The sequence below is a fragment of the Gymnoscopelus microlampas genome, assembly GCF_963454915.1.
Source record: "Gymnoscopelus microlampas genome assembly, chromosome: 4".
Taxonomy (NCBI): Eukaryota; Metazoa; Chordata; class Actinopteri; order Myctophiformes; family Myctophidae; genus Gymnoscopelus; species Gymnoscopelus microlampas.
In genome coordinates this window covers 22,150,069-22,164,084 of record NC_139941.1, presented here as the reverse complement: position 1 = coordinate 22,164,084, position 14,016 = coordinate 22,150,069, and the positions used below count along the sequence as shown (strand labels likewise).

At 42.0% G+C, this 14,016-nt stretch overlaps 1 protein-coding gene across 1 annotated transcript; it reads right to left on the bottom strand.

The window, feature by feature from the left end:
- Nucleotides 1–785: 785 nt before the first annotated feature.
- Nucleotides 786–13,154, bottom strand: LOC311043885 (myogenesis-regulating glycosidase-like). Its single transcript, XM_084055295.1, has 6 exons — nucleotides 13,067–13,154; nucleotides 8,986–9,310; nucleotides 7,538–8,075; nucleotides 6,563–7,367; nucleotides 6,346–6,464; nucleotides 786–4,048 (listed from the first exon to the last, which is right to left on the bottom strand). Exons 2-6 carry the CDS (start codon nucleotides 9,261–9,263, stop codon nucleotides 3,701–3,703), a joined length of 2,088 nt encoding a protein of 695 aa, XP_083911421.1. The 5' UTR covers nucleotides 9,264–9,310; nucleotides 13,067–13,154; the 3' UTR covers nucleotides 786–3,700.
- Between the last annotated feature and the right edge of the window lie 862 nt (nucleotides 13,155–14,016).

The window sequence follows — 14,016 nt, the reverse complement described above, 5'->3', positions numbered from 1 at the left end:
CAATTCAGTATAAATGATTGTCTTATTACTGCAATTTGTTTACAGAGGTTTTCCATGTAACTAGCCTGGGATGAATAACATTATAGTAGAATAATGAGGCCTTTTCTAGCTCAACTTGTAACAGTAATGTCTCCTTAGTTCATGGATTAAGATGCTTCTCATGTACTGCAACTGAACCCTATTCGTGCACAGACACCAAATCATGTCCCATCATCTTCAACCGCTGTTTCTCCTTACAATTTGATGGTAAGATAGCACACCACACGTGTAGCAAATATAGTTCGTATTTAGTTTAGCATGGGTGAGATGTCACATTTCATCATAAAGCTTGCAAGTTTGTGTAATCAAGTAACCGGAAGCCTACACTTGTACCAACCAATTGATGCAATTTATTTAGGTCACTGTTTAATTTCTTTCCTTTTCTTCTGTTTACCAGGTTATAACATGGTCACCAAGGGCTGTCAGAGCAGCATAGCGTGTGGAGGTGCAATGGCTTGCTGTGAGGGAGACTTGTGTAACAGCGGCAAGCACAACGGTCCTAGCATCATACCGTGGCTGTTGTCCTCAGCTGTTATTCTCCTCAATTTGAAGATCTGAAAAAAGGAACTAATTCCTCCGAATGAAACAGCAACCCTTTGTTCTCTCCTTGCACCACTTCCTGTCTCTTATTTGTTTGATTCAATGAGAAGAAAACAATGTGTGTTAAACTTAAGTCTCTTGTCTTCCTGGTTCCTAAACACAATAATAAACAGAAAAACAATTAAACCTAATAATTGGTCACCACAAAACTGCTACATTTTTTTATTGACCACTATCGGTACAGTGTTCACATTTCCAGTTAACGATAGGTTGGTTACAAAAACCTATTTTGAAAGGACAGGGATAAAACGACAAATCATATTTCATGAGAAAAAATAAAAACACATGGTTTTATGAACTTGAGGACTGGTGTATCAATGTGACATACACAGTCAAATCTGAAGTGTTAATCTAACTCTGAAAGTGTAATTAACACTACAGATGTTACTGCATAGCTTCTAAAGTCATGTTTTCTCCACATTCAAAGCAATCGACAACAGGATGACAAACCAGAAGGCCACTATTTGCCCCCCAAAAAAGAAAATGTAAAGCGTAGCATCTTTTCCACAAAAACTAGGAAATCAGGCAATGTGGTTTATATCTATGGCACACTGAGGCTATAAGTCCTCAAATAGTCTTAATGAGGCAGAAAAGTTAACGTTTATCGGAGGCTGGAATAAGAAAATCTACACCTTACTAGAAAAGCATTAAGGAGTTTAAGAGTGACAACATACTAATGAGTGAAAAATAAATAAATTACTTAATGCAGTGTTGTTTCATTGTATGGACTGGAGCAGTTATACATTCATAGTATCTTCCGTTTAAGTTGCAGCAAATACACTATGAAAAACCACAACCACATATTGCTGTAGTCTTTGGCAGTACACCTAAATAATGCAAGAATATTCATCCATGGCTTTTTGAAGGCTCTCCCATGGTAGTGAGCCCATGGCCCATCGTCATTAGCTAATAAAAGAAACATCTTTTATTAGCTTATCGAAGCACAGAGTTGTGTACTGCAAAGGAAGAGATGGACTTTTTGTTTATGTAATCCCTTATTATATCCCTATCAAATTTAGCTTCAAGAAAGCAATCTAAGATAATATTAATACATGTAATATTACATAAAAAATAATAGATTACATAGTGAAAATAAATTAAGCCAGGCATTTCAAAGCATTTCCTTGCAATATATTACTACGACAACTGTTGACGTTGAGAAAATCTCAAAGGTGCAAATTATTATGATCATAGGCAGTTGGATAAATTACATTGTAATTTCAATATTATTTCAAGCTTTCATGGCCATCAGGTAGGAAATTGAAGGCCATATCGGCATAAATTATAATGCAGCAGGCAAGTTGTTTTTTAAAACTAAACTTGGCTGTTTTAAGGTTATGATATCTTGACTGAGCTGATAAGGCAAAGGAACAAGGCCGGAGCATGTTGCTGAAAGACATGGACGGGATGTGAATCTGGCATCTTTGAGGACAATCCCTGATTAGCAAGGCAAATGAGCAACGCAAATATTCAAACTATTGCTACAATGTCCTTCATATGAGTTAACTGCACACTTTTGAGTAGATATAAATAAAATAAATGTATGGGCTCTTTAATGTCTCCCCTGAGCTGTGATTGTATTAACCAGTGCGAGTGAAAAATGCACAATACAGTAGCTGTTGGCACTCAAATGGTGAACTGTTTGTTAAAACACCACAGATCAAGGAATGTTGACATAAACATTGTCAGTGTGCTGAGTGACACGCCTAAGCATGTTCTACATAACAAAACACCCATCTGTACAGATGCTACAATCCTATCCAAAAGCTAAAAAGGAAAAACTAAGCTAGGTTGACTACTGTGCACACACAATGGGCCTGAGAATGCAAATGGTTGTAATATACGTAGAGTTTTGTTCATTTTGAGCTCAACTGGTGGGACCCTTAGGCTTTCCTATAATAGAGCCAATTCCATGTTGACATCAGGTCAGGAAACATCAGGTAAACTTGGAATGTCCTCTGAGTCGGGGTGCAATGTCCAACTCAGAGTGCATTATTTGTTGCGCTTCAGGAACCAAACAGTGTCAAACCACAAACTAAAATACACATTGCTTATAATACCAGTATATCTTTTACTCTCACACACAAACCCACATGGTAAAATGGACTTAGTCTTGCGTAGACATATGATCAAAGATCGGCTAAAACTGGGTGGAAACAATTAACAGTGTGTTAAAATAACAGCATTGCAGAACCAATGCAAAGACTTTAGGGCGGTCCTTCATATTGGGACGGTATCAAAGCAGTAGGTTTGTTCTCTACGATCCACGCCTATTCAATAAGACGTATCAGTAGGCGTAGATCTTTGATTGCCTGGCTACGCGAGACTAAGTGGGACTAATCCCACTGCTGAAATAAAGTTCAAAAGATGGCAGAGATGGGGCGCCCAGGTAGCTTACCTGGTGGAGCATGTACCTATGAAAACTAAGTCCTTCCCGTGTGGCATGGGTTAAAATCCCACCTGAGGCCCTTTGCTGCATGGCAACCCTTTCCTGTATTTCTTGTCACTATCACAGAATACTGGGAAAAAAATCTTTAAAAACATGGCACAGAGACACGGCGATAGTCGGCGAATGTTGATCCTAAACCACCACAACCATTCAAGCCTAGCTGCTGTAGACCAGGAAGTAAAGTCTTGAATCTAGACAGCCGTAAAATGGAAGACTGTGTGATCACGATACAATCTCAGGTCAGTTGACTATTAGCTGTGGAAGGCACACATGAGGATGAGGAACAGCTTAAAGATGAGAGTCAAAGGATTAGAAAGTGAATGTGAGTTTCGCTCTAATCCCGGCAATGGGGCATTACTATGATCTAGCTGTGGGCAGAGAGCAGGGTCAGTAAAGATGTGGGGTTAATTGTTATTTACGGAGATCACTCACACTCACAAACATCCTGCTCTCCCTTGACTTGTGTGCTCATTAGAATCTGTGTGGTTGTGTTTAAGCCATTCAACTTGTGTGCCCAGTAGAATCAGTGTGTGTGTGTGTGTGTGTGTGATGGGGGGTGCATGTGGATTTGGTTGTGTGTATAGACGTGATTGTGTGATTGTGATCTGTCATTCAGTGCACCCATGTAAAGTAGGCTATTTCATCCAGGTCCACAGGGTAGTCTGTGAGATACATTGGGCCCTTATCGAAGTGCTCTCCCTTGTAGCTCTTCCACCGTCCTGCCGGCAGGTAGATGTCTCTCTCCTGCTTACCGGGCTCTAGCACCGGAGCCACCATAAGGTCATCCCCGATCAGGAACTGGGAGTCGATCTTATAGGCCGCCTCATCGTCATTGGCGATCCACCAGAGGGGACGTACAATCGGGTCTCCCGTGTCGAGCACTTCTCCGGCCAGTTCTAGAACCCTCGGGGCCACCAAGGTCTCATGAAGCTCAGTGAACTTCTGCGCTATCTCCACAACCTTTGGATAACGGCATAAATATGTTAGTATGACAGGGTAACCAGGACCTTGAATGACCATCAGCAATTTGAGCATAAACTCCTTATCATGATGTATTATGATGTATTATCTTGTGTCCTTGCTTACTGTAAGTCGCTCTGCATTAAGAGCGTCTGCAAAACTGTAAACTGTAAACTGTATTGATGGCAAGTTGGCACATTGGTTAGGGACACTACCTTGTAGCAAGGGCTGCTGCCTCCTTAGGTGTATTTATTGGCAAGTACATTTACCTGCTTACCCCCTAACCAGGGATCGACATTATGAATAGTCTGCTGGCCCAGAAGAACTATTTAAAACGTCTGGGCCAGTAGAGCACACCTTCCACTTGCCTGCTCGGGCTACTAAAATAAAGCCTTGTAAAAAGGCATTGACCTGCAGTAGGTCAATGCTTGCCCCCGCGAGACGTGCGCGTTCACTACAGTGCACAGAGCGGTGTTTATTTAATCTTTGTGGTAAAAGTATTTAAAACCAGTTACAAAGAAAAGAAAGTCACTGGAAGATTTGAGGGAGAATAAGTGTACAAGAGGAAAAGAGAAACTTTCCGCCAGCCGCACTCTGTTCTGATGTGTACATAAATCATGAGTTATGCTGTGTACGTTCCAGCATAATCCCAGTGCAGGGCTAAGAGTAGCCAATAATACCTAACCATTATATATATACACTTCCTGACAATGACAGAAAAGCAGAAAGTTAATAATAAAAAGAATAATATTCTTTACCCTTGTGATCAGAATGAGATATTTTGACCATAACCATGATATAATTATTGTAATAATAATCCAAAACAATTTCTTTATAGAAATGTATAGTATCTAGTTATAGTAGTTATTTACATGTATTTACACACGATATGGAATAGGCTCAGATGTGAGTTTTTTTTTATTCTTGATGAATTGTCCTGGGCTAGTGGTTACAATAATAACTAGAAAAAGTGCTCCTCGGAGCACAACTCTCCGCTGTTGGGAATGTTGGGAATGTTCTATCTGTATAAGTGTCCTATCCGTCCTGTCTGTATAAGTGTCCTATCCCTCCTGTCTGTATAAGTGTCCTATCCGTCCTGTCTATGTAAGTGTCCTATCCGTCCTGTCTGTGTAAGTGTCCTATCCGTCCTGTCTGTGTAAGTGTCCTATCCAATTGTTACAGTATCCGCCATTTCTCAACCATTTCGTGATTGTTCCTGTCTTACCTCACTCTTACCAGACTTGTGTTGGGAATGTTGGGAATGTTCTAATTCTTATGTTCTAACTGTCCTATCCATCCTGTCTGTATAAGTGTCCGATCCGTCCTGTCTGTATAAGTGTCCTATCCGTCTGTATAAGTGTCCTATCCGTCTTGTCTGTATAAGTGTCCTATCCGTCCTGTCTATGTAAGTGTCCTATCCCTCCTGTCTGTGTAAGTGTCCTATCCCTCCTGTCTGTATAAGTGTCCTATCCGTCCTGTCTGTATACTGTAAGTGTCCTATCCGTCCTGTCTGTATACTGTAAGTGTCCTATCCGTCCTGTCTGTGTAAGTGTCATATCCCTCCTATCTATGTAAGTGTCCTATCCGTCCTGTCTGTGTAAGTGTTCTATCCGTCCTGTCTGTATAAGTGTCCTATCCGTCCTGTCTGTATAAGTGTCCTATCCGTCCTGTCTGTATAAGTGTCCTATCCGTCCTGTCTGTGTACTGTAAGTGTCCTATCCGTCTGTGTAAGTGTCATATCCCTCCTGTCTATATAAGTGTCCTATCTGTCCTATCTGCCAATTATGTATCAGCCATGCAGCCATTTCGTGATGGTTCCTGTCTTACCTCACTTTGACAGTGTCAAGACACTGTCAAAGTGATGCCATGTATTTATACAGTATTTCACCGTATTGTCACGTGTCACGTGAGGCTTGACCAATCGGTGTGTCATATTTAGAAAGTGAAAACAATACTCTCCTGCGGAGAGTAATGATAATGAAAAGCCACTGGCCCGGAGCAAACTTCCCTTAACGTCTACCCTGCTCCTAACCGTTATAATCCACTCTCCAGCACCCTGACACCACCTCCAGCTCAAAGGCCAGGCCTTTTTGATCAAGGGCACCGTTATGAGCAGAAAGGCCCCAGTCGGCACCCAGTGGGATTCAAACCCGAAACCGTCTTGTTGTGAGCCAACAGTGCCCCTGTAGCCACCCACAGGTACCTAGCTGCTCGGTCTGCGTACCAACTTATTCCAAGGACAGTAACTTTATTATAATTATGACTGCGATCATTATCAACTGGTTAGCTTTGCTCACCTCTTTGTCATAGGCCCAGGGTGGTATAGAGAACTGCATGGCAGGCATGAAGGCAGACAGCTCTAACCATCGGATGTAGAGCTCCTTATCCGGCAGACCATCTTCACCATCTAAACCACCTAAAACACAACACAGTACTCAAGACTCTACCCTAGATTATGAAACCACATCAAAACAAGTCTAACTTCAACACATGTGTTCTGTGGGTGTTACGTACGTGTGGTGCGGTTGGGGTACGCGTTGCCTCCTATCATGTCAGGCAGGACGAACTGGTAACCCAGTATGCTTATAGTCAGCACAGTGGGGATGATGGACTTGAGGCCCAGCTCATAGCCCCACACAGAGTCCCTGTCAATGATCCTGAAAAAGCAGGAGATGTTCTGACTCTGGTATCCCACCCTTAACTCAGCACGTTCGCTGAATGGCATGGCCATCTCTGTGTAGCGGCGGGTGAAGGTGGAAGGGTCAGCGAGGGGCACCAGGGTGCTGAATTGGCGCGGGAGGTAGCTAGTCTCCCCGGCGTCAAACTTGAAGGAGACCACATCGTAGCGCTCCTTGAGCTCATGGAGTTGTGCAGAGTACCACTCGCGGGCATCCGGGTTGGTGAAGTCTAAGATCCCGCCGATGCCATTCCACCACCGGACGAGGGCGGGCAGCTCGCCACTTGGCTCGCGCACGAACAGCCCTCGCTCCACACCGACACCAAAGTTAAAGGAGTCATAGTTGATGAACGGATGTGTCCACAGCGTCACCCGGAAGCCATCCTCACGGAGTTTGTCGAACATGTCGCTGGCGTTGGGGAACTTCTGTGGGTCGAACTCAAACTCCCCATAGTCAGCGGTGTAGCGGTCATCCAGCTCCAGGTGGGAGCAGTTGAAACCATGCTTGGTGATGTCAGAGGCATAGCTCAGCAGCTTCTCCTGGGTGACGGCTGTCTTGTGGAGGGCCCAGGTGGACCACACCGGGTGTTTGAACACTTCAGGGGCAGGGACCTTGATTGGCTTCTGGAAATACCTTCGTACCTGTGCAAAACAAAAAATGTTGGCAACATTTTTATAGATTAAAAAGAAAATAATAATTGTTGATGTCATACGGTATATGTGTCAATATAAGTAATATTTTGGACAGGTACTAAATTATAGCTCTTCAATCAAAACAAGGTAAGAACATATGGCTTAGTTTGAGAACTCACCATGTATTTGTGAATGGAGGTGACGTCAGACCCCACACACACCCTGTAGCTGAGCTCAGGCAGGGCCTTTTGTCCTTCCAGTGGTTTGTATGGCGAGTCCTGGTAGCGCGCCTGGAACCTCAGAGTCCTGTCCCGCTCCGACCAGCCCAAGTGAAAGGGAACCGAGTCGTTAATCTTGATGGCCGTGGCATTCGACGACAGCCAGTAGCGTTCCAGGATCCCCCCAAAAGCATTACGGTTGGAATAAACGTCACTCGTGATGAAAGGGCGCGGCTCCTCTTCACCCTGGAAGCTGATTGGCCAGTGCTGCACCGCAGTCTCCGCCCCTCCGTACCAGTGGGAATCATTATAGGACATGGCGTGTTCCACCAAGCGCTCATGCTCCAGCTCCTCCCAGCGAACGCGGTAGCACATGACCGTGTCCTTGTGTCCATCCACTGTCTGGATGAAGAAGTTGAGCTTCCCGGAGTCTGATTGGCTGCAGGACAGAGTGTTCCTTTCCTTTTTTGAGCACGAGTCAAGGTCTAGCGTCCCGGACCTGAGGAGAAGAGGAAGTGAGATTATGTGGTGGTTATGCACAGTACTTGTACACGGGTAGTTACTATTTATTAACCCCTTAAGCCACATATACATCGTTGTACACCGAATAAAAAAGAAACAGGCGATCAACATGGTCACAACGTGTCACAACTCACAATGCAATGCGTTGTGAGCTTGTAGATTGGCTATTTAAGCTATCTTTATGAAAAATGTTAAATACATTTACCTGAATTAACTCGCAAGCTATGCATAATTTATATTATATGAATTACACAGTAAAATCTGAAGTGTTCATTTAACTATTGAGAGTGAAGAACTGTAACCAAATGGACCAATATGGGTCCATTTTGTTTGATTTTACTGTGTAATATCATTCGACCCCCATGCTAACTGTGTGTTATTCATACTCCTTCTCTCCTAACTGCAGGACATTGTTTTGCCTCTGTTTCTGTCCATAAGAGAGCAAATCTACCGAGCATGTGACCATGTTTTGTTCGTTCCCCTCAGGGTGTGTTATCATGTGTCGGTCTAGTGTCCAGCTTCTCATTGTCCATCCACACAGCACATACACACACAGGCAGGCCTGGTACAACTCGGCACCCAGCAGGCAGCACTATTCTCATTATGATCGTGTGCATTGTATTGATTGATGTCACCAATGGGAGGGTGAGTGACAAATAACCCCTCTTGATTATTGGTTCAAACAAGCAAACATGACACAAAACTACACTTCTGAATGAAACGTAGCCTAAAATACAAATATGCGATGCAGTGTGTCAAAAGCAGTATGATAAGATTTCACTTCATACATTAAACACAGAGTTGGTCCAGCAAGAGAAAAGAGAATGGGGACAGAGAGCGTCTACATAGAAAGAGAGGGGAGACAAGAGGCTTAGGAGTCAGCCCACCTGAAGGCCATAGTGAAGATGACAGCCCCCGCCTGGTTGCGGATGACAAAGCCGTCCTTGTTGAGGTCGAGAAGCTCGGCCTTCAGCAGCTGAGCCTTACGCAGCGAAGCGGAGTAGTAGCACCAGGACACCACAGCGGCCAGCACCAGCACACAGCCCAACATGCCCGCCAGCACCAGGGGGCGTCCTTCGCGGCCCAGCTTCTTCTTCATTGGGGAGCCGGCCGGCCCGCCGCCCATCATCTGGTCCCCAGGACCTCCGGGGACGATCTGGTACATAGTGCTGCTGTGATTTATTTTCTAAATCACTGCTGGTTTGTGCATGCCTGGAAGAGTGGGATTAAACATTCAGGCTCGGTAAGGTATATTGTGTAGATCAACAGATCTAAAAGGTGTTAAGGTTCCATCTATGAATAAGTAAGTAGCCTTGGGAACCGTTGGTTCCCAAGCCATGTGACCTATAGACAGGTTTCCTGTTAGTAAACATTGAGAGGAATATGACCGCGCAGCTGCGGGGGGAAGCCTATGGGTGCGTTTGGAAATTACGCACCGGAGCACACTCGCCTATTAGTTTGTATTGGCCAGTGCGCTCACTGCCGCTCAGGGCTGTATTTTCGAACGCGCCTTCCACCCCCAGGCATGCGCAGATTGCGCATTCTGCTCTGTGATGACGTCGCTCGGAAACCCGTCTATAAGTCAGGAAGGAGCTGTTTCTTGTTTCTGTTTCCTTAGCATGAGGCAGCTTGATGTAAGTACACATGGGACACAACGCTGGAAGTATTTCACTGGAAGTTAACCCCAATCCACCCCGTGATTAGGTCTGTCACAATTATGAAATAATCGCATAATCGCAATTATCTGAGATAATTGCTATTATTTTGCATAAATAGTTATAATCATTTCCATGTTGACAACTGTTCATCCATTTTCAAACATTTTCCAGAATTCTACAGAAAATCGGCTTGGCAATTTCTTTTTTTCAATTTTTAACATTTTAAAAGTATAAAAGTATTAAATATGTCAGTAATTTCTTCACATTGATTCGTCATATCTGTCCTGTGCAATTTTTGTTTACAAAGCCTAAAAGGCACACATAATTCGTATTCATATGGTCCAATGTTCAATGACAACAACACAATTAAAACGTTAGTCGCAATTATTTAATTTATATGACAATTAATCATCAAGTAAAATTTCACAATCGTGAATCGTGATAGCCCTACTCGTGATGCCGAGTGCCAAGCAGGGAGGCATTGGGTACCTTTTTTTCTTTTTGATAGTCTTTGGTATGACTCAGACGGGGATAGAACACCGACCTCCTAGTCTCACTTTAACCACTGAGATGTCATGTTTCACAATCTATGAATGAACCGCTATAAATACCAACCAGTCTGTTATACCATGTGCTGCTGTAGATGCCAGATGACAAAAGGGTCACTTGCTTCACAAATCCATTTTAAAAGGTCTCCCGATGCAATGGATTCAGGCCAAGTTAAAAACGCACATGCAGCCAACCAGCTCAGTATGTGACATGTATTATGTGTCATCTCAAAGAAAGGTATGTACTACACAGGACAATCCTCAGTGTTAATGTATCCACTTATATCTAAGAGTGAACAAATGTAACTAAATGGACTCAAACATTTGTACACTCTCACAGTTAAATTAACACTGAGGATTTTATGTCTACATTGTGCTTGTGTCCTGCAACAGAGTACAGCAGCTGCTTGCAGCAGCAGCAGCAGCAGCAGCAGTTCAACTGAGAGCACGGTGGAATTCTTCTGGTGTGTGGCAGCATGTGGCAGCATGCCAAGCCCTGGAGGTAAAAGCACCAGCTACACCACAAAACACCCTCTTAGATTCTACGATGCTAACCTGCAGACACCCTGTCAGCATGTTTCAATTACATTTATGAGATCAGGGTACCTTGGAAATCTGTAAACACTATTTATCTGGGGTAGCCCTCAAATAACTGTACTGCTACAGTTCAGTTGTGGAAAGCCTATATTTCCAAAACCACATTGCGGGCCAATCATCCACAGCAGAGCTGCACAATTACACTACACAGTCTCTTTGGGACTAGAGGTTTCTGGGGTTCTGTGCCAGCTCGGCTAGCTTTATTGAAATGTTAAGTTTTCATCCACACGGCATCCTCACTGAGGAAAGAAAAGGGATGCAATGTTTAAAAGGGATGCAACAGTTAATTTAACTAACAAATCGATTAGCGATTATAAAAAATGATACATTTTCAAAAATAGTATGCAGTATCTACAAGCTCACAAGTCCCGATGTGACACTGCTATTTTCGCATGACACCGTTGTATGACAATTGATTTAGTCAATTACAAAATAATCTATTATCATTTTTCAGTGTTGATGCATTGATATATAATATAAACAATGTAATCATCAAAAAAGACTTGCTTCAATCGATGATTCAATTAATTGAAAAAGTAATCAACTGAATAATCTGTACTGCTTTTGTCTCAAAACTCTGGCACAGGTCGTAGTTGTGTGTTACAGGTAACGGCCTAATAAAACCGTTGTGGTATTGAGAGGAAGCCTGCAAGCTAAAAAATAGTTCCTGTGTACGTGAATAAGTTATAAACCTTCTTAATTCAAAATGTGAAATGAAATATCATGATACTTGACCTTATTAGTAATTTAAAATGCTTTATAATGTGTTATGATTATTGTTATAAAGCATTATGATTATTTCTGAGTTCTTATAACTATAATTATTCCGTGTTATAAGCAGATCATAATGCCTTATAAGTATGTATATAATGCATTATAGACACGGGATGCAAAGCAAGTGTTACCCATTTTTCATTGGAGAATCACAAAAAGAAAAACGTTTCTGGGTGGATTGAGACATGTCTTTTGTATTTTAGTTACAGGTTAATGGTTTAAATTGGATCCATAAGCATAAGGAATATGAAGATTTCCATTCCACATTTTCAAACCCAACGTTTCAAATCATTCTGTAGGTAAATGCAATAATTACTGGAGAAATTGAACTTTGTTGTTAATGTGACTTATTTTGGGCTATTTCATTACTGATATTTTGTGATTCGAAATGCATCCTTTTATCAATTAAAAGATGGCTTGTACAGAACTTAGTATATAGCGTATCTGTGCCATAGACATAGTAGCATCAGTGTAAGTATACCAGTATACTGTCAATGGCCTGATCCTCTCTCTTGCTCTCATGACTGTTTACATCTCGCTCTCAATACTGTTTACATTACCTATCCTGTTTTTAAGTAAAGTAAATTATACATGATTAGAACATGCTTAAACATTCGACAATTAAGGTCTAATATTTCTACAATTGCTACAAAACCTGTATATCCAGTCATTTTGGGGCATAAACAAGAAGTTGAAGGATACAATTAAGTCTGATAATGATGTACCATGCATGTTTCAAATATTATTCTTTTTTACATTTTGGACAAAATAGAAGAGGTGCCCAGATGTCCCTAGTGCCCACCTATCCTGTATCCGTATATATCTTAGTTAGTTAGTTAGTTTAGTCTAGCCTTGGATCAAGACTATCATAGATGTATTTTATCGAGTCTGACTTTTACTTTCTATCATAGATGTGCAAATGTAAAAATCGATCAAAAATACATCTATGATAGTCTTGATCCAAGGCTAAACGGTCAAAGTGTGTTTAATAGCCTTTGATTGCTCAACACACCATTGTTTTCTTACTTTGTTGACTGATGGTAGACAACTGCTACATTGTGGCTGCAGGTCCAGCTAAGCATGCGTAGTGTTCGCAGTTGAATTATTCTACCCGAGGTAGAGGTGACATACTTCTCTACAGTACTAGGACCATAATAGGCTATTATGATATCATTCTAGTACAACACTACCCATTACAGTATGCATTCGACAGCCGTGGAAAAACTCATCGATATTCTTGCTGCATCTCTGGGAGGTTTACTGTAACCAAGTTGCTCCATATTTGCGCTATATCTCCATGGCAGTTTACTAACGCTACCTTTGAATAAACACGTTAATTTCAATGAGCAACAAACGCCTATACTTTTAGTCCAATATGCAAGTTAACTCACCTTTCCCCCCGACTCCTGTGTGTTCGTGTGTTCGTGTGTGTGTGTGTGTGTGTATATGTTGTGGAGCACTGCGCATTTGCAAAACAAGTTTTCGTCATGTGACCGGATGTAGACCGAAAACAAACGAACCCGCGTTATGGGCTTCTGGGAAATGTAGTGCCGTTGTGCCAATACCAGTCATAGAGCTATATATTTAAATAAATACATAATATATGGTATTATTACCGCTATATGTAACAACACACGTTACACAACGAACATATAACAGATAAACAAGCACGAATTGCGGACACAACAGATCTATAAACAACGGACATAACAGATCTAACAAGCTCTCTGTTCTTTTGACAAGAACACTATGACAGTATTGCCAGGTTTTGAGAGAGAAACAAGCAACCAGGCCTATGAAAACAAAACAAGGCCAAAAGAAGCGAGCCCTTCGCCTTTTAAACATTGGCTATTTACAAATAAATCTGGAAAACAATTTGACATTTTAACAACACAAATCTTGTATGGGGGTCCCCTGGCATAAAATCTTTTCAGATGGGGGTCTGCAGACAAATACATATTAATGTGGGGGTTCTTGACATTTTTTTCATGGTTTAAACAACATTAGGGAACAAGCCCAAATAAGTAACTACACTTTAGAAACAAGCCCAAATAAGTAACTATATTTAAGAAACAAGCCCAAAAAAAGGCAACCCGCAACTACCAATATTTACAAGCAACTTTACATAAAAACAAGCCCAAATTCGCTTATAATAAGCGGACATGGCAACATTGCATTTCCCCTGACCCAGGAAATGCAGAGTTGCCATGTTCACTTATTATAAGCGGGGCCCGAGCGTTATGAAAAGCAATCAAACTCACCTAGCTGCAGCTGAAGACGCTGGTTGAAAAGCAACATGATATTAAAGTGTGACAGGGTCAAAGCAGGGGGGTGAAACCAA